Here is a 26,121-nt window from a genome sequence, read left to right on the forward strand (position 1 = left end):
ACCTGTACCTGGAGAACACTCCTCTCTTCCCCTCTGCCTCCCACAATGCTCCGTTTAAGCCCTGCCACCTCTTTCTTGAAGCCTCCCTTCAGCAGTGAGTGCTCCCCACTTCCCCATCACCTCCACTTCCCTTCTCAGGCTCGTGTCATCACCCCTAGGAGAAGGTGGGCTCCTGGGGGCCAGCCTCTGTTTTTGACCCCCAGGTCCTCTGTAGAACTGGCAGAATCATTGAATGGGTTGGGGGAGCCCCTGGGGGGCAGTTCTGAGCTCCCCCTCCAAGAAGAGGAGGGGAAAGACCACCGCAGGGATGCCGCCGCCCCTGCCTGTCCCCCCTCTCAGCTGTCCTGCAGCTGCCGGCTCCTCCCAGCCCCAGGCAAACAGAATTCTTTGCCTGTTCCAATTTTCCAGCCTCTGCTGCCAAGATCAGCAAGTGCTCATCCATCCACCCCTCCTCACGCAGGTTCCTGGCCCGTGCCCGGGGCCCATGGGCAGCAGCAGCAGCAGCAGCAGCAGCCGCCGTGGGCCAGGCCCCGGGGGAGCAGGCTCTGCGCCCAGGATCCAGAAGCGGCTCTGCCTCCCTATCCTTCTCCCCCTCTCCCCCACCCCACTGCCCAGGACAGGGTCCCGGGACGCCCCGTCCTGTGTCTGACCCCCCCCCCCCCCAGGCTCGCTGGGCATCCATCCAGGCGCTTGGATCAGAAATGGTTTTCTTTTATTTATCTGATTTTGAGTTGGGGAGAGAAAGAAGACGGAATCCTATCTGGGTGACCTTGGGCAAGTCCCTTCTCCTGGGGGAAAGTGAGGGATGGGGCTCTCGAAGGCCCCCTTATAATCTGGTGAGGCGACGCCTCGAGGCGGTGTCCCTGGCTGAAGGTCTCCTCCCCACCCCCTCCTGCACCCCAAGGCCAGGCCAGGCCACATTATCAGGGCTGCTGCAGCTTTTCCTAAGAATCGATGATTGTTGAGGGGCCAGAAGGGAGGAGGGAAGAAAGTGGGGAAAAGCCTCTCCCCTCCTTAGGTGGGGTTCCCCAGGCTGCCATGGGGTGACGGCCTCAGCCCTGCCTCCCTCCCGCTCCAGAGGCACCCAGATCCCTCTGAAAACCCACAGAGACCCGGAAAGAGACGCCCACCCCTTCCCCAGGGCCCCACAAAGGCTTTCCTTCCTCAGCCTTTGGGCGAAGATCAGGCTGATTCTTTATCCTGCTGCAACGCCTCGAGATGGGCAGTGCGAGGATGCTTATGCCCATTTCACGGATGAGGAATGACGTTCAGAGAGGCTTCCAAGGGGACCGCTGGCCAAAGGGGCGAAGCCCCCCAGACCTCAGGTGCCCTGTGCTGGACAGATGAAGACTATTTTCAAGGCGCCCAGAATCCCATGGGTCTCCCCCTTTCCTTCTTTGGAACCCTCCCCTTCCATCTTGGAATCATCCTGCTGTGCTTCTAAGGAGGAAGAGCAGGAGATCCCGGACCTACAGCCACATAGCTTGGCAGTGTCCCAGGCCATCTTTGAACCCAGAACCTCCCTTCTCCAGGCCCCCAGAGCAGTGTTTTTAGATTTACAAATTACATCTATTATTTGATCCTCATAAAGAGGGCATTATTGTGATTATTATTATTTCCACCCATTTTATGGATGAGGACATGGAGAAGAAATAGATATACTATTTGGTCTTCATAAAGAGGGTCTTTTTATTATTAATTCCACCCATTTTATAGATGAAGCCATGGAGAAGAAATAGACATGCTATTTGATCCTCATAAGGATGGAATTATTATTATTCACCCATTTTACAGATGAAGAAATTGCCAAGGTAGGTGATTTATCCAAGGTCATTCAGCTAAATGTCTTGAGACAGGATTGAACTTGAAGCCTTTCAACGCTGTCCTCCCTAGACAGTCCAGCGGCCAGCCACCAGCTAGAAGAGTGGCGAGGCTGCCCAGGCCAGGGGCCCCCAGTGGCACCCCCTTCCCTTCCCGCCCTGCAGACACACTGTCTCTGGGACTGAGCCTCCTGTAACATCGAATCGGCTCGCGCCAAGGCCAGGCCTGGGAAGGGGCCTGGGACACGGACAGGAGGAATCTGGGGGAGCCCAGAAGGAGAAGAGAGCGTCCCGCCCCTTCCACCCAGCCGAGAGGGGGTCCCCGCTGGCCTGGCTGCTTCCTCCGGCTGGGCTCCTTGGTCCCTGGGCACTGGGCTAGGGAAGGCTCCCGGCCCTGTGCCCGATGCTCACCCTCCTGGCTGTCCCGCTGGAGGGGGGCGGCTGGGCCGGGAGTTGGCCGCTGTGCCCTCCCCCCCCCCCCTGCCCCGCCGTGCCCTCCCCCCCCCTGCCTTGCAGGAATTCACTCTGCGCTCCTGCCCACACCTGCTTTAGCCATTAAGGTCAGGGCCTCGGTCCACACCCATCCCTGGCTACGTGGGCACAACACGGGCCCTGCGAGGATTCGGGGGACGGAGGGAGAGGGTGGGGGGCACCCACAGAGCCCCGAAGCCAGGGCCCGCCCCCCCAGCACAGGGATGCCTCCCAGAAGGAGGGCCCCAGCCTGGGTCTCCGTGGTGACGGGATAATATGGGGGAAGCAGGTTAAGAGGTCATAGGGCGGCCCCCAAGGGGCCCCTGCCCTCTCCTCCCCTGGGAAGGGACAGCCCCGCCCCCGCCGTGTGGTCTCTCTAGGCTGGGGGGGAAGGGGGGGGCTGACGTGACAGCCTTTCCCTGGAGGCCCCAGAGCAGCCACCACCCCCTGGCAGCCTCCTCCTGCACATTCCTCCCTGGGTGAGGTCAGCCTCGGAGGAGAGGGGAGGGGGGCCCCCGGCCAGCCACATCACAGCTTTCTCCCTCGGCCCAGGGCACAAGCAGCCTGCCTGGGAGGAGGGGAGGGAGAGGGACGGCTCTCAGCCTCCACAGCAGGGGGGAGGCCAGAAATGCCAGACTCCCAGAGTTCTTCTATTGTGGCAAGACCATGGTGATCTACATATATTTGCATATATTTACATATGACTGAGGAAAAAAAACCTTGGAATCAAGAGTTCTCTACAAGGTGGAGATGGGGGCAGCACCCCCGAGGCGTGACTGAGGCCCTGGACCCCTGCACCTGGCCAAGGACAGGCTAAGAGGCTGGCAGGGCATCTTGGAATTCCCCCAGGAGTCATACAGGCCTGGGGGGCCCGAGTTTAAGGAGAAGGGCCGATGACAACAGGGCTGGCCCTGAGGTCCTTAGGAGCCCTACCCCTGCCCCTGTCCCCACCCCTCCCCCTCTCACCAGCACCTGGTACCGGATATCAGGAGCTCCCTGGCCTGGGGCTCAGGCCTCCTTTTCCGGCTAGGTTTCACCTGACCTCCTAGTTGTCCCCCAAACTCACTCCATCATTTCCTGCCTCCAAATCTTTGTATAGACTATTCCTTAAACCCTAGCCTTCCTTCTTCGAAACAGTTCTGTGTCTTGGTTCCAAGGAAGATCAGTAAGGGCTAGGCCACTGGGGTGAAGTGACTTGCCCAGGGTCACACAGTTGGGAAGTGTCCGAGGCTAGATTGGAACTTAGGAACCTCCATCTCTGGGCCTGGTTCTCCCTCCACTGGAATGTTCTCTCCCTTCACTTCAAATACTTCCCTTCATTCAAGACTGAGTTCCTACTTTCTGTCCTTCCTGATTCCTCCCTCCATCCGTGGGCCGGCAGGATCCCTTGGCTGCTCTATAGGGGCACATTGCTGGGGGCCGGCACAGGCAGGGCTCAGGGATCTGCTCGCCACGCGTCCCACTATCTCGTGCTGACTTCCTTACTTATCTGCCCTCGTACGTAGGTGCTGCTGGGGCCTGGGCCGGGAAGGACTGTTTTTCTTTCTTTCTGGCTCTGCATTCCCAGGCCCGGCAGCGCCTGGCACCTGGTAGGTGTTCCATGGATACACACTGCTGGGATTAAATAGAATCATTTCTCAGCGGCCGGGTGCCTCTGTGTCACCGTGACTGTGGCAGCCTTTAGTGGGACAAGGGCTTATCAGAAGGGAGACGTGCGAATGGCGAAATCTGTGCCAGGGGCCAGAGATGGGGGCAGGGCGGCAGGGGTGGGGACACCCGCCCTGGGGATTTGGGGGTGCTGAGCTCCGCTGGATGGAGGAAGGGATTAGAGTCAGGTGCCTCCTGGCCTTGGCTCCTAGGCACAGAGAGGACTAAGGTGGGGGGGGGAGGGGAGGAAGGACCCAGCTGCCCCCTTACAGAGAGGGGTGGCAGAGAACCTCTCCCCTTTACCCCCCCAACTCAGCAATGCCAAGCCCCAGCTCAACCACTCTCCCCATCTCCCCCTTTCACACACGGTTCTCGGAGGCTTCCTCTCCAGCCACCCCAGCCAGGGTCAGCCTGAGGCTGGACCTCACAGGGCATCACGCCCTGTGGACACCGGCAGAAGGGATTTCGGGTCAGAGGATGTGGGCAGACATCCCGATTCCATTTTTTTATTATCTGTTTGGAAAATAAGGGAGTAGGATTAGATGACCTAATGGTGGGTGGAGAGTCTTAACTCCTTACCTTCTGCCCACCCAGATGTCCTGCTCTGCCCTCATCTCCCTTAGATTCTCTGGAGGCCAAAGGCCAGAGGCCACTAGTCCCATGTCAGGCCAAGGGAACACTGTGTTAATAGCCTAAAGAGGGCCATTGCCTGGATCTGTGCCTCAGTTTCCCCAATTCACAAACCATGCTTCAGGGTATATGTCAGATGATTACCTGGCTGGCCCAGAGCTCACAGGAGAGGCGAAGGATCAGGCCAGGAAGTCATTAGGACTAAATCTAAAGGTAATCTACTCCTACTGGAAAACACATTTTATAGGGGAAGAAACTGAGGCTCATGGAAATGTCACATAGTTAGTCAATGACGACAGATCTGGAATTCGCACTCGGGGCCTCTGACCCTCAATCCTTCCCCTAATGCCCCAAATGGAGGTGTAAGCGACAACCAGGAGAGGGCCAAGATATCCTAGAAATGAGGTACAGGGGGAGTGCTGGGAGTGTTGGTGGTGGAGGGCCTGCCAAGATGGCGCTGTGATGGTGGCAGGGCCACCAGGTGTACCTACTCTCTCCTGTCCACTCTGCTAGAGCTGGGATTTGAATAGGGATGAACCTGGGCCTCCTTTTCTCTGTTTATTTTCTTTTTTTAAATTTTTCTTTTCTTTTATTTGTTCGTTCTCTGTTTGTCTTCTTGAAGGGGGAGGTTGTCTTGCCCCCAAGCGGCGTGTAACTTGAGGGGATGAGACCTCACCATTCTGAGGTTCTTCCCCTTCTGACATTTCTGCGCGTCTGAGCCTCCTCCAGGAGGACCTCGGCTCCCATCCCTTGCCCTCCTCTCTCCCAATGTGAATTTTATTGCCTCTTACATCCTTGGTTTCTCCGCCTGAGCTTCGGGGGCTCGGGGCCCTTTTGGGGGTGCAGGCCTCGGCGTTGTTTGAGTTCTGGCCTCCTGGGGAGGAAATCTCAGGGAAGACGGAAGAGGAGATGCTGGTGGGGAACGAAGCCCCATTTCATCTTCCCTGTCTCTGCCTCCGTCTCTCTCCAGCTGCTTCTCCCTCCCACCCTCCGCTGCCCCTGAACAGGTTATAAATAACATTTAACTCCACTCCCACCACATCAGGGCTTTCTGGACTATTTTGGGGCCGGGTGGGGCTTCTGGGCACGGCTCCTGCCACACGGGGGGACGGGGAGGCCCAGGCCTCCAACTCCCTTCTCCCTCCAGCTTCGAGTCTTCTCTTCTTGTCCTTAGCTCAGGGCTAGAGCCACACTGGGCGCACCGTCATGGCCCCGGTAAGGGGGCCTGAAAGTGGTCCACAGGCCCGATTCCTCGTTAGACCTCGTCCTGCTCCTCCCAGCCTGGTCCCTCCCTTCAGCCTGGGTCGCCTTGCCCCACTCTCACAGTCGGCCTCCAAATTCCTCTTTCCTCCGAAACCTGGGCTCAGTCCCTGGCTGGGGATGGGGGAAGGGGGAGCCAACCCCAGGGATTCTTTGGGTAGGGGCTGAATGACTCAATCCGAGCCTGGGCAATCATGAGACCCTTATTGACCTCCTCTTACAGTTCAGGCTCTCCCACCCCCAGTTCCTAGAGCACCCTCTGCGTTGCCCCCACAATGGCTGGGAATTTCCCCAATCCTCCAAGGAGGTAGATAAGGCCTCATTGAGTCAGCCCCCGCCTGCCCACTCAGGACAATGGGGGCCTTGTCTCCTAGAGTTCAGCGATGCTGAGATGGGGGAGCTGCCAGGGCTGCCCCCCTCTCTCCTTATTTATGTCCTGATCCTGGGGCAGGGAGGTGGGGGGAGAGAAAGGGGGATGTATAAAGGAACAAAGCCTCAGCCTGAGGAGGGGGGCAGCATTCAGCCTTACCACTTTGGGCCCTGCGGCTGGGCCTTCTTTGCCCTGAGGTGTGGGTTTATGGGCTTGAGGTGGGAGGATGTGGACTGTTGCCTTAAGGAGCCACTTGAGTATCAAGGTCAAGGCTTCTTATGTTCTGGAGAGCTGTGGATCCCCTCAGACCCCCAGAGCTTCTTCCCCTATCTCCAGGAACGATTAGGATACAAGGGATGGGGAATAAGAGATGTGGGGGGGAAATCTGCTGACAGGGGAAGCATGAGAGACAAGAGGAGATAGAAGGCTTAAGGAGAATGACATGAGGTCAGAGAGATGGGGAATAGAAGGGCAGAAGGACAGGGAGCCAGAGCCAGGAGAAGAGAAGCCTGGGATGCAGACAGATGGATGGGGGGGCAGAGAGATATGAAGAGATCTATCTATCTATCTATCTATCTATCTATCTATCTATCTATCTATCTATCTATCATCTGTCTGTCTGTCTGCCTGTCTATATATCATCCATCCATCCATCCATCCATCCATCCATCCATCCATCCATCCATCTATACATCGTCTATTTATCCGTCTGTCTATATATCATCTCTCTCTCTCTGCCCATTCATCTGTCCATCCATCCACCCACTCACCCACCCTTCTTTCTATCTATCTATCTATCTATCTATCTATCTATCTATCTATCTATCTATCTATCTATCATCTGTCTGTCTGCCTGTCTATATATCATCCATCCATCCATCTATACATCGTCTATTTATCCGTCTGTCTATATATCATCTCTCTCTCTCTCTCTGCCCATTCATCTGTCCATCCATCCACCCACTCTTCTATCTATCTATCTATCTATCTATCTATCTATCTATCTATCTGTCTGTCTGTCTGTCTGTCTGTCTGTCTGTCTGTCTGTCTGTCTGTCTGCCTGCCTGCCTGCTGCCTGCCTGTCTGTCCATATCTATTCATCTTTCTGTCTATATATCATCCATCCATCTATCCATCTATCTGTCTATACATCGTCTATCCATCCATCTGGCTATATATCATCATCTTTATATCTATCTGCCCAATCATCTGTCCATTCATCTGTCCATCCATCTACCCACCCACCCATCCTTCTATCTATCTATCTATCTATCTATCTATCTATCTATCTATCTATCTATCTATCTATCTACCTACCTATCTGTACATATCCACCCATCCTTCTGTCTATATATCATCCATCCATCCATTCATCCATCCATCCATCTATATCTTTCCTTCTGTACATATCATCCATCCATCCATCCACCCATCCATCCATCTATCTATCATCTGTCTGTCTGCCTGTCTATATATCATCTATCCATCTGTCTGTCTATATATATCATCCATCTGTCTATACATCATCTTTCCATCCGTCTGTCTATATATCATCATCTATATATCTATCTATCTTCCTATTCATCTGTCCATCCATTCACCCAACCCATCCTTCTATCTATCTATCTATCTATCTATCTATCTATCTATCTATCTATCTGTACATATTCATCCATCCGTCCATCTATCCATCCATCCATCTATCTTTCCATCTGTACATATCATCCATCCATCCATTCATCTGTCCATCCATCCGTCCGTCCGTCCGTCCGTCCGTCCGTCTGTCCGTCCACCCACCCATCCATCCACCCATCCATCCATCCATCCATCCATCCATCCATCCATCCATCCATGTAACCAAAGGAAAGAGGTCTGGGTGTTGTGTTGAGGGCAGAGCTATTCGGGATGGAAGAATAGGAGGCAGGGGTCATAAGACAAGGTAGGGAGATGGGTTGGGGATACATGGGGAAGGATCCTTTTCCACTTTGGGTCGCTCCTCACTTACCTGTTCTCCCTAATGACCTATCTGTCTGTGGGGGTGGGGGAGGAACAGGAACTCTGGGCCTTGTCTTCTACCTCCAGAAGCCCCACCTGGGCTGGTCCCTGCTTCCCAACTAGAGGACGGGGTGGGTGGTTGGTGGCTGCCCAGGCCATCATTGGCACTGATGCCAGCTAACTCAATGAGGCCTCTATGTGTCCTACCCCAGCAGCTCTATCCCCGGAATAGCCCCTGGACAGAGGACAGAGGACACGAGAGCTTCCTGGACAGCCTGCCTGGCACGGATACTTCCGTCCTCTGTGCCCGGCTCAGCTGGAACAGTGGATACAGGGAGAGGGCATCAAGAGGGCAGCACCCCCTCCTAGAGAGCTCTCTTTTCCCTCACTTATCAGTTCAGACCACAGGGAGGGAGTCTTCCATGTTATAGCTGGTGCACGTTCCAGGGGTGGATGGGGAAAGGGGTCCGGGTTGTGATGGGACCAGGGACACCCTTCCTAAACTAGAAGGGGGGTAGCTGGGAGGTGAGGACTCTCAAGTGTTCTGCTGACAGCTGTGGAAAAAGCCTCAGGAGGGGGAGGGAGAGTAGGGGTGGGTCTTTTTCCTTCTGAAGTGGGGAGGGGGCTCTCATCTCAGACCAACATTCTAGCTATCAAGGAGGTGCCCGAGGACCGGGGAAATGGAGAGGAGAAAGGAGGGGGTCATAGAGGGAGAGAGAGAGGTCCTGGGATAGAGCAGGACGCGGAGAGTCATGGAAATGGGGAACCAATCTGGGGCAAGGGGCATGGGCTGAAGGAATAGGGACAAAAAGATAGAAGTCGAGGGCTAGAGGGACGGGGCAGTATGGGGTCTTCCCGGCCTCTGGTCCCTTCTTCCTCTAATGAGTCCTGCCTCAGGAACCTTCCTGAACAGCCCATCTGCTGGGAGCAGATTAGGATTTTTTCATCCTAATCTGCATTCCCTTTCAGCTGCTCTGCCTTCCAGCCTAACCAGATTTCTCCCTGTCCTACAGTCTCCAGCCTCTGCACATTTGCTTAAGCCATGACCCCTGCCTGGAGTGTGCACATGGCTGTCTCCTTTGGAATGCCTTCTCTTCTGTTGGATGGAGCTCAGGCGCCAGCTCCAGCTCCCAGGAAGCCCGCAGCACTTTGTTTGGGTCTTTTCTTTCCCCACATCAGTTCTAAGGCAGAAGCAAACGGCTGAGGTTAAGTGACTTGCCCAGGGTCACACAGGTGGTATGCCTCTGAGGCCAAATTTGAACCCAGGCAGGTCCTTGTGACTGCTAAGAAAATGGGTAGGTTGGGGTAGGCAAATCGGCCTTGAGTTCCTCCTGTATTTCTGCCCCGGATGCTGAGGATGAGAGCCCATCTGGGAGCCACTCTCCAGGGGTCACCCCTCTCCAGCGTCCCTCTTCCATGATATAAGTCTGTGCTGGGGATCTGCGAGGACCCCTCCATTTCCCTGCCCTGGTACAGGGGCCCCTGAGGTGGCAGGGGGTGCTTTGGGGCCGGCAGCACCCTCGGAGTCTCCTCTGTTGGGCGACGTTGGGAAAGGGAGCGTCCTGAGCCCTGGCCTGACCCTGGTCGACCCTGCTTTGTCCTCCGAACAGGGCCCCACAATGGGCTCCATTGTCGTCGGGGCCCGGAGGGTGACGTCAGCCCCCCCCCCCCCCGCCTCCCGGAGGGGAGCCCAAAGCAGGGGGAGGGGGGCTCCTCTCCAGGCTTCAGTTCCTTCCTGGGACAGGGCGGGAGAAGAGGCGGCGGCGAATGGCCCCGGGCTGACCAGGTCATCTCAAAGGCTGGGCACCTGGGCCGAGCCTGCCCCCTTGTGGGGAAAGGCATGTGGGCAGGCTCGGTGTGCTCGCCGGGAGCCTGGATTCGGGCACGAGGAGGTCGGGTGGAGGGAGGAAAGCCCGCAGGGTCCAAACGGAGCCGGAGTGCCTTTGCGAAGGCAAACCTGCGGGTCACAGTTCGCCTCGTGCCTCTGGGCAAATCCCGCCTCCCTCTGGCCTCTAGATACCTTGTCTGTAAAATGGGACCAATGACGATTGGACGACGTCCTTCTAAGAGGCTGGGACCAAGTTGCGTAAGGACGCTGTCAGAAGCGGATACTTTTCGTGCACGATAACGGCAAGATGGAGAAATGATCTCGGAGCACCCCTACGCAGCGAGAGAGGCACTCTTGGGCTGTTGTCTGGAAGGATGCATTGAGTCCTGAACTGAGAGGTCTAGGTTCTAATCCAGTTTTAGCCATGGATCATTGAGGCAGCTGGCGGCTCTGTGGATAGGGCACTGGATCGGGGTCAAGAAGATGCGAGTTTAGGGGGCAGATGGGTGGCTGAATGGATTGAAAGCTGGATCTAGAGACGGGAGGGTCCTGGGTTCAAGTATGACTTCAGAAACGTCCCAGCTGTGTGATCCCGGACAAGTCACGTGACCCCCATCATCTAGCTCTTGCCGCTCTTTTGCCTTGGAACCAATACGCAGGACTGATTCTAAGGCTGAGGGTAAGGTTTTAGGGGGAAAAAGATGAGTTCAAATCTGGCCTCATAAACTTACTAGCTTTGGGACTGAGAGAATCACTTCACTTCTATTTGCCTCAGTTTCCTCCGCTGTAAAATGGACATAAGATTAGCATCTCCCTTGCAGGGTTGTTCTGAGGGTGAGACAAGCCGCTATTCATAAAAAGCGCTTAGGCACAGGGCTCATTGCTCTCGGGTGACTTCCGGGACTCCTTGCCTCTGTCAAACAAAGGTGCAGGATTTGATCCATTTGGCACCTTCATTTCTGGGCTGAAACGGCACCTTGACAATGGCCTCCTTCCCTCGTCTGTAATCTGGGGGAGGGGTTTGGAAGCCCCCTTCTGGCTCGGCATCCCAGAGCCGGTAAATTCGTTGCTCGGCCGGGCTCCAGCCTGGCAAGGAAACCTTTTTTCTCCCTTTTCCTACTTCCTGCCCTCCAGCTGTGCAGGTGTAATCCTCTGCCCACACCTTGAAACCAAAGCAGCCTGGATGGCCCCCGGCTCCCCTTTGTCCGCCACACCCCTAACTGCCTTTCCAGGCTTCTGACTTCTCCCTCCACACTGGATTTCCTCATCTGAAAAATGGAATGAGTATCCCTTTTAGGGGGCAGCTGGCTGGCTGGCTGGCTGAGTGGATGGAGAGCCAGACCTAGAGACGGGAGGTTCTGGGTTCAAATGTGACCTCAGACACTTCCCAGCTGTGTGACCCTGGGCAAGTCCCTTAACCCCCATGGCCTAGCCCTGACCGCTTTTCTGACTTGGAACCCTTATGCAGTCCTGATTCTAAGGTGAAAGGTGAGGGTTTAAAAAGCACAATCCTTTACTCCCTCCAGAAATGGGAATGGCTGTTATTACTAGAAGGGTACTTACAGCATTTGGGGACCATTGTAGGGGTGGGGAGAGACTGAGGGGACCCCCAGGGTCCTCGAGCCTACAAGCTGGGCAGGCTGGCTTCCGGGGAGCAATGAGAGCTGGGTGGCAAGGAAGAAGCCTTGCTTCTAAGGCCAGAGATTCAATATTAGACCTTGCCCATTGGCAGGTGCTCTGGTCTCCAGCCTGCTCTATGGCCTTGTAAGCTTCAGCAAGGGCTTTACCGGGTCCATCCAGTCACAACAGGGTCACAGCCTGGGACTGAGAAGTCCTTGCCAGTGAAAGAATGTTGGACTTAGCCTCAGTGACCTCATCTGTAAAATGGGCATTCATGAGCTCAGGGAGAAGGGAGTGGCTTATAGAACTCACCTCCGGAGACTTCTCTGAGGAAAATGCTTTGTGAGGTCAAAATCCTAAAAAACAAGGGAGTTGGGAGGTGGGAATGGGTGAGGGTCAGAGAGAAGAGAGACTGAACCCAATTGGGGAACAAAGGTTGTTAGATGGCTGCCTACCCAAATAGCCTACAGAGAAGGGGTCAGGGGTCCCTCTGGGCCTTCTGGGGTTCTGAGACCAAGGACCTTTCCCCCCTTCATTCTCTCCCCTTGGAGGGGAGACAAAAGGTCAAGTGCTTCTGAGGCTGAAATCCTAGTATGCCATAGTACATAGGAGGAAACATAGGAAAGGAAGGTCTTTCAGGCCCTGGGAGAACTTTCCAGCTTCCCCTTTTCTTTCCCACACCCAGTTCCATCTGTGTTGCCTGGTTCTGGGGTGCCACATTTTGTGGCTACCAAATAGCTCTGTCCTTGGCCATCACTCCCAAGGCTAGGATGGAGGGCATTCACTGAGCCTTCCCAAAGGGCACTTGGACTCTACACAAGTGAACTCCCATCCCTTCCTACTTCCTGCGCTATGGGCAGGTTCTTTATAGACCTGGGGGTACTTGCTGGAATTTCCTAAAATAATGATAATAGTAGTAACACATTACAAAACAGGAAAACCTCTGAGCTCTCTCGGAGTTCCCTGGCCACCTTAGAGAAGCCCCCTGCGAGCATTGTGGTCATCCATTGGACCTGGACAATTGCCTTTTTATTGGTCTGATGATTTTTAGAAGCATAGTAATGTTAACTGTAAGTGAACCTTTGTCTACTTGGCACACAGGCAGAAGAAGGGTCAGGGAAGGAAATGCAAGCAGTCAGAGAAATAGGGTTGGAGGGTACTGTCTCCCCCTGGTGCCATATTGGTTGGAAGGTGAGGATTTTCAGAGTCATTTTGGTCTCTTCCATTCTTGTCATGGCTCCACTTTGGCATATCCCATTTTAATGGCCCCACATCACTTCAGGACCCTGCTGTTGGACATCTTGCCATGGTCTCCTGAGTTCTTCAGAATCTGTCCCTGCTTCTCTTTTGCTCTACCATGTTCAGCCTTCAGTGGCAGGGCTGGCCGGGTGTGGAAGGGGATGGGTCTGCAGGCTTGATTCTGTCTCCACCCACTGGACATACCAGTCTTCTAGAAACCTCTCCACTCCTGGCCACATGAGAAGAACGTCATGGAATCACAGACTGGGGCATCTAGTGTCTGTTCCCAGCTATTCATATGTAAGGACCAGGAAAAGGTCTAAAAACACCCAGGGTGCTAGGTCTAAGCTTCACGCTTGCACACACAATCTCATTCTAGCCTTTCCTGCTACTTTAGCTCAGTTTGATACCCGGGTGGTCCCTGTGAACCCTGCCACATAGAGTGAGTGACCTCTTGGGCTTCACTCAGTTTTGAATTGTCTGCTTTAATCCTATCGATAACTTTACAGTATGGGCCAAGCCCTTAGCTCCCAACCCATGACCCTCCCAAAGCTGAGCCCACCTACCGTGGTGCTATAAGCATGGGCTCCATTACTCTCCCAAATCAGACTTGGCTAAAACTTGGCTGCAGAGCCCAGAATCGGTGTTCTTTCCCCCAATTTATAGCTGAATTCTTGTTTCATTCAAAAAAGATTTTAGGGATGCCCGTGTGGAATTGGTAAAAGGGGGAGTGGTGTTTCTCTTCATAGTAGTGCTTACTTTATGGTGGTATTAAGGGTAAAGTCAGTCGTGGAATGGAGGGAAAGCTGTGGAAACCATTAATGGTCCCCTGAGCTTAGAGTTATGGCTCTTCAACCAGACAGGCAACAGTACAACAAGCCAAGCCTTGAAGACCGTTCTAATTCCTTTGTACTTGTGCAGATGATTTAGGCTAGTCTAGTCTGAAGGGTATGAATATGTCCCCAACAACAATCCGTAACTCATTTGGCTTATGTGTGCCCCCATCTATCCCACTGAGGTCCCAATTCTCCTTCCCAAACTCATAATGATCTAAAAGTACTCTTCAATTCACATGTAGATTAGAAGACATTGTACTGAATGTATTCATTTTACTGAAATCAAAAGTGATTAAAAGTCTCCAAGAGCAAGGACGGTCTGAAGTCCTTCTCAGGCTCATTGTATCTTTTTCTTTTGTCTTCATGTCACTGTTATTTCAACCTGACTCCAAGGCGAGCCCTTCTAAGGGACAAAGAAAAACAATCAAGCAAAAAGAAGAAACTCAGTGCCAGTAAGTACTTTGGAATGTAGATGATCTTCTCTTCCAGTAGCCCCCCATGTCAGTTCCATTAAGGAGGAGGGATGTTTCATCGTCTGTTCTCCACCATCATCTTTGGTTTTAGTGATGTTTTAGTTTACGTTGTTGGAGTCATGTATATTATAGGCTTGGGATTTCTCATTTCACTTTCAATTAGTTCATATGAATCTTCCTAGATTGCTCTGAATTCCTTGGATTTTTCATTTCTTACCACACAGTAATATTCGATCACGTTTATATTGTAGTTTTTTAAAAAACCATTCTTCAATTAGGGGACACCCTCTTAGTTTCTTGTTCTTTGCCACCACAAAGAATGCTGTGAGGAGTACTTTTATATTTACTGGATCTGCAATTTCCCAATTGATAAATGGCCAAAAGATATGAACAGATGATAGTTTTTGGAAGAAGAAATGAAAACTACAAAAAGCCATCTGAAAAAAATGCTCTAAATCAAATTTGATTGGAAAAAATGCAAATCAAAAGAACTGTGAGATATCATCTCACACTTACTAAATAGGCAAAAATGATATTGATCTATTGCTCTATCAGTCCATTGATCCATCCATCCATCCATTGATCTACCTAGAAGATATATATATATAATATATTGCATATATTTCTATTGCTGTATACTTACAGCAATAGAAATATTGTTTCAAGAATAACTTGTGGTTGTCCACATTTCTAGAGAAAGAATAGAAACAATACATAGTTTTATACGTACATATATATATAATTTTTTTGGTTAAATGAAATGCCTTCTCTAGTATGGGGAGGGAAGAGATACCTGGGAACTTTAATGTAAAGAACAAATACACACACATACATATATACACACTGGACAGATTTCTGGCTTTGGCTTCCTTGAGTTACGTGCCCGAAGGTGGGACCACCAAATCAAAAGGTATGGATAACTTGGGCCCTTCATTTGCATCATTTCATGCTGATCTCCAGAAAGGTCGGACCATTTCCCAGCACCAGAAAGTTCTGCACTTTCCACAGCCCCTTTAACATTGTTGTCCTCTTTTGGGTCATCCTTGCTGATTTGCATGGAAATCTTAAGAGTTGTTTTATTTTTAAATTTTTATTATTTGATTTTTTTACTATTCCTGCCTGAATTTTTTATTATTATGAAAATGAAATGAACAATATTAGCTTTTATACCTGCTGCTGCTGCTCTCAGGAAGGTTTTAAATCACAACTTTCTTTCTTCACCTAGTTTTCTGGCTTGGCTTTTCTCAGAAAGCTTCCTCTGCTTTCAAGACAGCTCTAAATCTGTGACTTTCTGAGCTGGATTATTTTTTTTTAACTCTTTATCTTCTGTCTTAGAATCAATAAAGTATCAATTCTAAGGAGAAGAGTGGTTAGGGATGGGCAATTACAGTTAAGTGACTTGCCCAGGGTCACACAGCTAGGGAGCATCTGAGGCCACATTTGAACCTGGGACTCCCTTATCACCAGTTCTGCAGCCCCTCAAGAATTTTCTTAGTTGAGAATTCCTTATGCCAATGAAATCAGAGTTCTAGTCTCTTTCCTGTATGGATTTTGTATTGCTTATCTGTGTACCCGTTGCTAAGGTTACCCAGTGCCTTCAACATGTGGGCACTTGATAAATTGCTTGTTCCTTCCCTTCCTCCCGTCTCCATCTCTGCCATGTTCTCCCTTTCCCTTCCCAGCTGAACTAGATAGATGCTTGTCCAATCAGTGAGCCTTAAAACAACAGAAATACCGGCTCTTATTATTCACTTCTCATCTTCTTGATCCCCAAATTGAGCTGAAGCTCAGAGTGTTTGGAGATTGACAGAAGGACCCTGAGAACAAACTGATTCCAAAGCCCTCCTGGCGAAACCGGCTTCCCACCTCTGGACGAAGACGCGCTGGACACGGTGAATGTGGGGAATTCGTCCTACTTGTCTACACATGTTTGTAACAGGGCTTTTGTCTTTGTTTCTCGACTGAGAGGGATGGGACTGGGAGAAAGAGAAGGCAGATGTTTTGGGGGTTGAACACATTTTAATTAAAAAATAACACTGAGGTTAAACAGAAAGAAACATAAAAAAAATTGAAGCTTTCTCAGCCATGGAGGGAGAAGGGGCAGATTTTCATTGAAATAAAATAATTAAAAAAAGCTATTTGGGAGAAAACCAGCAAGATCAAAGAAGGAATAGGATGGCAGCTGGCAGGGGGATGGAACAATAACTGGTGATGGAGAAGAGGCAAAACTCTCTGCATCTTGATTTTGCTTTTCTTTTCCCATTAAGGAGAATGTGTTTGGGCTGGAAAGACCTAAACGTGTGGCCAAAAAAGGAGCTGATCTTCGGGATAAGTGGGGAGGCTTTGAGCTTGTGTGAGAGGCTCAGCAAATGACAGACTCGGACACTGCGAGGACTAACTGGTGGGGGTCTGATTGCTGAGCCCCTCACCACTACCAAGAATAGCATCCCAACCCGAGTTGGGAAGACGGACTCTGGCACAATTCCTGCGGTAAAAGAACTGTAATCTGCAACACGCTGAACAAGAGATCATTCAGTTTCTGCTAAAAGACACCCAAACGGGAGGCAGCTGGGTGGCTCGGTGGATTGAGAGCCAGCCCTAGGGACGGGAGGTCCTGGGTTCAAGTTTGATCTCAGACAATTTCCTAGCTGGGTGACCCTGGGCAAGTCACTTAGCCCCCACTGCGTAGCTCTTCTCCTTTGGAACCAATACATAGTATTGATTCTAAGGCAGAAGTAAGAGTTATTTTTAAAGAAAAAAGGAATGGAAAGAAGGCATTTCCTAGCTGGGTGACCCTGAGCAAGTCACTTTCCACCCCTTGCCCATCCTGTAGTGCTCTTCTAACTTGGAAGCAACACAGAGTCTTAACCCTAAAGCAGAGAGCAAGGGATTAAAAAAAGAATTATGGGATCCGAGTTAGAAAGGGGCCCCTAGAATCTCGGATCTATGCCGTGGCCTTTGTGGGCAGCATGAAGCCCAACGCAAGGACGAATCGTCTAAAAACGAACACGGGCAGCTTTGGGAGGGAGGCGCAGCCCTACAGACTTGTTTGGGCTTTGTGCCCAGGCAACAGCGTTGTCTTCCCCATCGACCGGTTCAAGGGTGATGTTTGGGGCTTCCCTCCCTGCTCCGCTGCCCCCACTTCCCAGACGAAGGAGGAAGACTCGGAGCAGGCCGGGCTTTTTTCTTTCTACATTTTATTATTTCAAACCAGGTGAACAATTTGATAAAACGTGTGAAAAAAGCGAGGAGGCATCCGATGCTGTTGACTCTGGGGCCTGGGCAGGGTCGGGGCTGAGGATGGGGATGAGACGGTCCCTCCTGGCAGCGGCCTTTCCTAGAGTTAGCGCTAGGGAGCTACAGTTAATGGAGCCGACGGGAGAGAGGAGAAGCCCCGGGGACGTTGGCAGTAGACTGAGACTTAGCCCTTTGGAGACCTTTGTTGGGGGTGGGATGGAGGAGAAGCGGGCAGGGCCGGCCAGAGGCCAGGCCAAGGCCCCCGGCAGCCCCCGGGGCCAGAGCAAGCGATGAGAGACAGGTGTAAACAGACAGACAGACAGCCAGCCAAGGCACGGGCTCCCCCGGAGGAGGTGGTCAGCACGGGTCGGACGACGCAGCCAGAGGACGGACAGGTTTAAATAGTCTCTCTATAAAGGTCCCTAAAGTTCTGTTTTCTATTTAAAAAACACACACACACACAGAGGCCCAAGAAAAGCAGAGAGGAGCTTCGGGACGCCTGGGCTAAGGAATGTTGTCGTCGGTGTCGCGTCCTGCTCGGGGCCAGTTTGTGCTTTATCCTGGAAGGGCTCCTGGCAAGGCGGAGGGGCCAGAGGAATACGGGGTCTCCTTTACCACAAACCCTCCCCCAACACAGAAGAAGAGAAGAGAAACCAGCAGGCGGCCAGGGCCAGCGGAGGGAGGGGCTGGGGGGGCAGGGCTGGGGGGCGCCTCGGGGCGATGCCTTCCCCCCTCAAAGTCTCTTTGTTAGGTGGGGAAGAAACGGAAACTTGGAACCACAGAGGGAGAGGGAGGAGCCTGGGGGAGAAGTGGGAGTCGCTCTGACAGCACATCTGTCTGTCCGTCCTGGGTTCTGTCTGCATCCTCCTCCTGTTCCAGCGGTCCTGGGGGAGTGGGGGGTGGAGATCAGGGAGGCCTGGGGGTGGGGGCCCCCCAAACAAAGCCTCTGCCCATCCCTCCGGCCCTGGCCTGCCGCTGCCTGGTTACTGGGATGTGGGAGGGGAGGCTGAGGCCCCCTGCAGCCAGGACCCTTCCCAGGCTCCCCCAGCCCCGCCCCCACAGCGTCTCTCACCTCCACCCACCGGCCCTCGGCCGCCGCTCAGAAGAGGCCGCAGTCCTTCAGGTTGTTTTTGATGATGACGTCGGTGACGGCATCGAACACGAACTGTACGTTCTTGGTGTCGGTGGCGCACGTGAAGTGCGTGTAGATCTCCTTGGTGTCCTTCCGCTTGTTCAGGTCCTCGAATTTGCTCTGGATGTAGCTGGCTGCCTCGTCATACTTATTTGCCCCTGAGGAGAGGTGGGGATGGAGGCTGGGCACACCGGGCCCCTGGCATCCAGCCTCCCTGCCTCCTGGGCCCGGCTCTGCCTCTGCCACGGGGAGGCCGGCCGGCAAGGAAAGGGGAAATGGGGAGAAGAAAGCCCTGTGGAGCCATCCTGGGCAAAGGCCAAAACAGGCACCTCTCGGGCAGCTCCTGCTTTCTGGGCCTGATCAGGGCCTGGACTGCTCTCAGGGAAGCCGAGGCACCAGGGCCTCCACAGCTTGATCCCAGGACGCCGAGCCCAGCAGCCCCAAGGCTGCGAGCCAGGGCCCCTCGGGGTCTGGGGCAGCCCTGGCGGACGGCTCCTCGAATGGCCCTGTGGGGGACCGTGCTGAGCCGGGCCCCTCGGGGTCTGGGGCGGCCCTGGCGGACGGCTCCTCGCACAGCCCTGTGGGGGACTGTGCTGGGGCAGCCCCAGCGGACGGCTCCTTGCACGGCCTTGTGGGGGATTGTGCTCAGCTCTAAGCACCAAAGTCCGTGTCTCGCTCGGGGCCTTCTCCCCACGGCTCGAGGGAGATGGTGGCAAAGCCGGGCGCCTTTGCCGAGCTTTCAGCAGACCGTCCCCTCACGTCTCGGGGGTTGGAGGAAACGCCAGCCCGGCCAGGTCTGACTGGCCAAATGGCAGCAGCCAAAGACCGGGCTTTCTGTCTGATGCCCACTCAGGAGGACTTCTCTGGGGCTGCCCTGGGCCGGGGAGAGCTTTAATTCAGGCCGGGGCTTTGGGAGATGTCCCTGGAGAAGCCCAGAGTGGGCCAGGCCTGGAGTCCCTTAGCCCCGCTGCCCAGCCCCAGAAGTGGCACCCAGGCTGGATTCCAAGACAGACAAGGGCTTAAAAAGAAATAAACTCTGCTAAGAGCGCGCGGCAGGGTGGCTCCGTGGGTAGAGCGCCGACCTGGCTCCAAACCTGAGGGTGACCCTGCTTACCCAGCCTTTGCCCGTCTATGGGCCTCCAGAAAAGGATGGGGCTGGCCTAGATCTCGGGGCCTTTCTGCCTCCCATCCCCTGACGCTAGGCCGGGAGAGAGCCGTCCGAGCCCCCTCGGAGCCTGGGCCAGGCCGCCCTCCTCACCGCCAGGGGAAGTGTCTCAGGCTGGGAGCTGAGGCTATTCCAGTGTCCCTTTGTGCCCAGCCACTCATAAAGCTCCAGAAGGGGAACCCGGGTGAGCCCCAGGTGGGGGGAGGGGGTCTGGGCAGAGAGAGTGAAGAGGGGAGGTGGGGGGCCCTTTCAGGGCCCTGGTTTTTCCCAGGAGTATTCATTTTCAAAGGGGTGCTGGGGAATGGGGGCTTAGAGAAAGGGCCAGGTTTGGGGCTGGAATAGCTTCCGACCACCTTGTCAGATCCTCTTTTTCCATCTGGCCGCCCCTTTCCCGCTTCCTCCCCTCTCCACCCTCGGCCCAGCTGGGCCCCGCCCCCTCCCAGGAGCTTCTTGAGGCCCCGCCTCTCTGGGACAGACAGGAGGGAGGGAGGGGCTGCGGCTGCCCGTCATTCTCCCCGCCTCCAGCAGGGGGCGCCCGGGCACCGCTGGGCCTCGTACCTGCATACTCGGGGAAGCAGATGGTGAGGGGGCTGTGGGTGATCTTCTCCTCAAACAGGTCCTTCTTGTTGAGGAAGAGGATGATGGATGTGTCTGTGAACCACTTGTTGTTGCAGATGCTGTCGAAGAGCTTCATGCTCTCATGCATGCGGTTCTGGGGAGGGCAGGAAGGAGGTTAGGGAGGGGCCAGGGAGGTGGAGCACGGAGGGAGGAGCCAGGCCAGGGAGGGCGGGGCCTAGGAGGCCCCAGCCAAGGGGGATCCGGTTGGTCAAGCGATGGGGGCCCTCCTATAGGACCCAAGGGGGGTGGGAGAGAACAGAGCTGGGGCCATTTAGCCTGGGCGCTGCCCACCCCTTCTATCTGTTCTCCGGGATTGCTCGTCCACCCAGCGAAGCGCGCTCTCGGCATCAATGGGCAGATGGATGGGCTCCCCCAGCACGGGGACCCTGAGGCTCATGGGAGGGGAGGGGGAAGGGCCAGCCATACCATCTCCTCATCCTCGGCCAGGACCAGGTCGTAGGCGCTCAGGGCCACGCAGAAAATGATGGCTGTCACCCCCTCGAAGCAGTGGATCCACTTCTTCCGTTCGGACCGCTGACCGCCCACGTCGAACATCCTGCAGGACCAGGGCTGGGTCAGCCCAGGCTCCTGAGCCAGACCCCCCACCCCCAGCCTGGACCCAACATGTCCAAGGAGGAGACGCTTAGGAGACCCCGGGGAGCCTCTAAGCTTGCCTTGCCTTGAGGCTAAGCTGTGCCACAGGCGGAGCTGCCAGCTCCCTGAAGACACCCTCCCCACCAGCACCGGGCTGCGGATGGGGGGAGGGGCTCCTGCATCAGGGCAGCAGCCCCGCTGTCCCACCTGAGCATGACCAGAACCCTTGCAGGCCCCGGGCCCCCAGGAAAGGAGCTATCTGGGGCGCCTGTACAGAAAAGCTGGGATCTGCCTCTGCGGATAAAGCCAGGCCTAGAGCCCGAGGTCCTGAGTTCAAATGCGGCCTCAGATACCTATCTGTGTGACCCTGGGCAAGTCACTTAACCCCCATTGCAGCCCTCCCTGCTCTTCTCCCTCAGAATCAACACCCAGTACTGATCCTAAGACCAGGTCAAGGTTTAAAAAACCAGAAAAGGGAAAGGAAAAGCCCAGGTCTGGGAAAGGGCCTCCTGGCTAGGGGCCAAGCCCGATCCTCCAACTCCACCTAGCTGTAACCTGGACCAGCTGCAGTCTGGCTGGAGCGCCCTCTGCCCAGGGGCAGGTAGCCTGGCCCACCGGGACATGATCTTTGCATCCCAGAAGCTACAGCCTCTGCCCAGATGTCTTTAATAGGGTTCCCGCTCCTGGAATGCCCCCTTTCTTGTCCACTGCTGGATGACTACCGCCCTCTTCATTTTTTAAACCCTTTCCTTTCTGACTTAGTAACACTATGACAGAGGGGCAAGGGCTAGGCCAGCAGGGTTAAGTGGCTTGGTCAGGATCACACTGCTAGGAAGTGTCTGAAGCCAGATTTGAACCCAGGCCCCCCCCCTCTACTGAGTCACCCAGTGACTCACCCACTCTTTTAAAAAGCCCAATCCAGAAGCTACCTCTTCTCCTAAGGATGGGCCCCTCTTACAGTACTTTGTACTGTACATGGCGCTTTACACCCCCCTCCCAGGCTATAAGTACCACAAAGGGCATCTTCTCTGGAGGCAGAACAGCTAAGGCGCTGGACTTGGGGTTAAATTCCACCTTGGATCCTTACTGGGTGTGTGTGACCGTGGGTAAATCACCTAACCTGTCTCTCGGCCTCTATTTCTTCAACTGTAAAATGGGGATAATTCGAGCACCCACCCCCTTGGATGGCTGGGAGGACCCAGGAGACAGCATGCAAAATGGCCTCTGCAAACCTGAAAGGGCTGGACAAGGGCCTAAACCTATGCTTTTATTGGTACACAGAAGTGAGGCCTGCAGCGGACAGCCACTGGGACAGCAAGTGTCAGAAGTGGGATTTGAACCAGTCATACCTACTCTGCCCCATGGTTTCTCTCTGGATTATCTCAATTATGTATGTTTTCAGCCATGAAGGGAGACAGCTGGCAGGTCTTCTCATCTTTTTCTAGGCTGACTCACCTTCCCTGACCCCGATATGTGAGGCTTGGAGGCCAGGCAGGATGGGGAGGGGGAAGAGTCTCTGCCCTGAGCCCCCCCGGGGGACTTGGCAGCCTCTGACCCTCATCCTATGACAGTAGCTCTTGGCCACTCCCTTATCCACTCTATGGCAGAGCTGGGCTGAGCTTTCTTTTTTGGCTTTATCTCTTCCCAGTTTTAGACACTTACTTGAAGTGCAGATCTTTGAAGGTGAAGTGAGTCTCCACAATGCCGGTAGTCTTCACACGGGTTCTCAGCACGTCCTGCTGAGTGGGGATGTAGTCAGACCGAGATATCCTCTCCAGGTCATTCAGATAGCTGGGGGGTGAGAAGAGGGAAGGGTTAGGCGGGGAGGTCCTGGGGCAGGCACAGACCCCCATCGTCCCCCCACTTGTTGCTTCAGCAGTTCCTGGTGGCCTTCCCCAGCCTGCACCCCTCGGAACCTGGCCGTGCCATGCCCTAAGAGGGAGCTGGGGCAGGCTTGTACCTCCAGCCTTCTAAAGGCCAACGTTTTAAGCAGAGGAAAATGAAGTCCAAAGGAACAGAATCAACGCCCCAGGGGCTGGGGACATGTTTGCTGAGGTGGCTGGCCCTGCCAGGGGCACCAATGCCTGTGGCCGGCCTCCTATTGGCCTTGGCAGCAAGCACAGCCATGTACTTTCCTCCCTTCAGCCTGGGGAGGGGCTTCTGGGTGAGGACAGCCCCTTCCACACCGGGAAGGGCTGCCTGGGGAAGAAAAGCTGCGTCCTTCCGGCTGCCCGGCCAGCCCAGCGTGGGCTGCACCGTGCCTTCGCCGCATAAATGGGTTAGAGCGAGCAGGCGGCTTAGAGCCATTAGCTGGGCTAATCGGGGAATTCTCCGCCTGTAATCTGGCAATTAGCCGCTCGGAGCTTCCCAGACAGGCGCAGGGTGGGCTCCTGGTGTGCCCGGCGCTGCCAGCCCGGTGGGAGGAGGAGGGCGGACACCTGTTCCCCAGGGCCGGCTCCCTTTTACCCGCTAATTAACAAAGCTCCTCTCTCATTAGTGCAAAACACCTTACGGGCAACAGCTGCCGGCTGGGGGCTGAGCAGGAAGAAGGCCCGGCTGGAGCCCTGGATGCTCCAACAGGGCTGGCTCAGAGCCTCTCCTGGGTGCGGGCGCCGGGGCCGGAGCAGGGCCTGAACAAGGGGCAAGAGGCCAGGGAGACGGCGCCACGGGGCCGAGCGCTCTGGACAGTGAGCTGGGACAGCTGGTTCGGGCTCTGCCACTCACTGTGTCACCCATAGAAAGTCTTTCCTTCACCCCCAGCCTCAATTTCCTCACCTAAAAATAGGTGGGTTGGACCGGGAGATCCCCAGGGCTCCTTCCCATCTCTGAATCCAACAATTCCACACATTCTTGGGGCCCTGACCCGACCCTGTCCCGGAGGGATGGGGGTGCAGACCCCGCCCTCAGCCTGCCCTAGGGGAGGGTGATTTCATCGTCATCAGCGTGGGCTCCCTCTCCCCCCTTGCAGCTTACACACTGGCCCTGTTTGACAGATGAAGTCACTGACCTGGGCAGCCGAACGTGCTTTAAACCTTTACTTTCTGTCTTAGTGCAGACCTTCTGACTCTGCCCTCTGTCCTCTGTGCCCCCCGGCTGCCCCCCTTGTTTGCTTTGTTAAGAACGCGTGCCCCAAAGCATCCTGGGATGGGGAGCAGGGGGCAGGAGGCAGGAGGCTGGCCTCGCAGCTCCATCGCTGGGGCATTGGTGCGACTTTGCCAGGGCCCAGTGGCAGGCCTGCAAGGAGTTTCACACTGGGACAGCCTGTCTGTCTGTCCAGGCTTGGCCTCCCCATCTTTCTCTGGCAGCCGGGGGGAGTGCAGAGTGCTGGGCCTGGAGGCAGGAAGACCCTTCAAATTCAACCAAGACACTTGGGGCTGTGTGGCCCTGGGCAAGTCCCCTCGCCTCTGCCTCCTCTTCTGTACAATGGGGATGCTGTCCGCACCAAGGCCCCAGGGTTGTGGTAAAGATCAAATAAGGTCACCATAAAACAGTGCCAGGCACCCAGGAGGTGCTGAATAAAGGGGTGCTCCCTCCCGTCTCCCTGCAGCTTGGTGGTCGACGGAGCAGCGCCACCCCTTCCCTGCGGACCACGTGCCCCCCTCAATCGCTAGGGGGCATCTCCCCAGCTCCATCCGAGGCCGAACAGCTCCGAGAATGCGTGGGGGAGAAGCGGGCAAATCCCAGGGACTGCGAGGGCCCGCACCCCGGCACGCTTTCCCAGGGAGCCTCAACATTTATCTGGAGATGAGGAAAGGCCCAAGCCGGCCGAGAGGGGCCCTGGGGTCCCCCGCGCCTGGCCCCAGGGACCGCAGATCTCAGGGACGATGCTCTGAAGACCCCCTCGGCCGCCCTGGCAGGAAGCCCGTAGCACGGTGCCAGGCTTATTCCCTCCCACATGAGTCCTCTCCAGAAGGGAGGGGGGATGTCTTGTCCGGCTCTCCCAGGCTTCCTGTGGAGCCCGCCCAGAGGCCAGAGCCAGGCCGGGCAGACGGGCTCCCAGACGGAGGGGTGGGCACAGCGGCGGGCTGGTGTGGGGAGCCCTTCCTTCATCAAGAAGGATGGGAAGCCCTGCACAGGGACGCCCCTCTTCCCCCACACTGACCACACTCTGCGGCCTCCCTCTGTGTGGGATCGGGAGTGTAGCTGGGGACTGTCTTAGGGCCGGTCTCTCCCCCAAGCAATGGGAATGACCGGTGAGGGGAGAGCGGGGGGCCTGGCCCCCCCCCCCGTCTGGGAGCGTGTCCCGGGGACGTTGCGCCCCCCCGCCCGCGCCCCACTCACTAGGCAGCCGAGTCGTTGAGCTGGTACTCCCGGGAGCGGCCGAAGCAGGCCTGCACGCCGTCGTCCGACCACAGCCTCCGGATCACGCTGGCCAGGTCGTCGGGCATGATGCCCTGCTCCTCTGCGGTACAGGACAGGGCGAACAGCTGGCGGGCATCATCCTGGGGACAGAGCGCTGGGGTCAGCGGACTCAGTTTCCCTGTCTGTAAGATGGAGTCCCTGCCTCCCAAGGGGTTGGAGAGAAGCGCCTCGGCCAGAAAGCCGCAGAGAACGGGAAGTGGCTTTGTGAAGGGCCGGCGGGCGCCTGGACAAAGTCCTGCCGCTTCCCCGGGCCTCAGTTTCTCCATGTGTACAGCCAGGGGGTGAGAGTCATAGACTTTCCAAGCTGGGAGGGAACTGGGGTCATTCCGTTCAGTCTCTACTTGAACCTGCTTTACAAAGGTCCAGAGGGGGAGCCCCCCGCGGGGGCCAGCCGGGGCCAAGCCTGCCCCCCCCCCCCCCGCCCGGGACGTACCGCTCTGGAGGGATCCCCGAAGTCGATCTGCAGGTTGCCCATGGCTTTGATGATGGCCATGATGGACTGGATGGTGTTGCTGTACACCACAGCCTTGTACTGCCGGCACTCCTCCTCGGAGTAGCCGTCCTCGTGAATGATCCTGCGGGGAGGGAAGAGGGGAGACGCGTGCGGGGCTGGGCAGGCCTCTCAGGAGGGACTCTCGGGCCCACAAAGTCTTTTTAGAGCCTCAGGACACCCCCGTGCCTTGGGCCCTACACAGGCCGTCCCCCCAATTCACCAGAAAGGGGAAAGAGGAGGAGGAAGCGGAGGCTGAGAAGTTAGCAGAGAGCTGCCCTCGGCCCTGGGCTCCTCGGGTCAGCCTTGGATGCCCTGTCCCTGACCAGGAGCC

At 55.3% G+C, this 26,121-nt stretch overlaps 1 protein-coding gene across 1 annotated transcript in view; it reads right to left on the bottom strand.

Annotated features, from left to right (window-relative positions):
* Nucleotides 1-16,188: 16,188 nt before the first annotated feature.
* GNAI2 (G protein subunit alpha i2) overlaps nucleotides 16,189-26,121 on the bottom strand; it is a 60,828-nt gene continuing 50,895 nt past the window's right edge. Inside the window, exons 3-9 of the mRNA XM_056805037.1 lie at nucleotides 25,731-25,872; nucleotides 25,217-25,377; nucleotides 22,598-22,726; nucleotides 20,768-20,897; nucleotides 20,282-20,435; nucleotides 18,499-18,716; nucleotides 16,189-18,310 (exon numbers count right to left, since the gene is read on the bottom strand). Coding sequence (XP_056661015.1) covers nucleotides 18,526-18,716; nucleotides 20,282-20,435; nucleotides 20,768-20,897; nucleotides 22,598-22,726; nucleotides 25,217-25,377; nucleotides 25,731-25,872 — 907 coding nt within the window. The 3' untranslated portion in view covers nucleotides 16,189-18,310; nucleotides 18,499-18,525. The remainder of the gene's footprint in view (nucleotides 18,311-18,498; nucleotides 18,717-20,281; nucleotides 20,436-20,767; nucleotides 20,898-22,597; nucleotides 22,727-25,216; nucleotides 25,378-25,730; nucleotides 25,873-26,121) is intronic.

The sequence above is a fragment of the Monodelphis domestica genome, chromosome 7 (assembly GCF_027887165.1).
Source record: "Monodelphis domestica isolate mMonDom1 chromosome 7, mMonDom1.pri, whole genome shotgun sequence".
Taxonomy (NCBI): Eukaryota; Metazoa; Chordata; class Mammalia; order Didelphimorphia; family Didelphidae; genus Monodelphis; species Monodelphis domestica.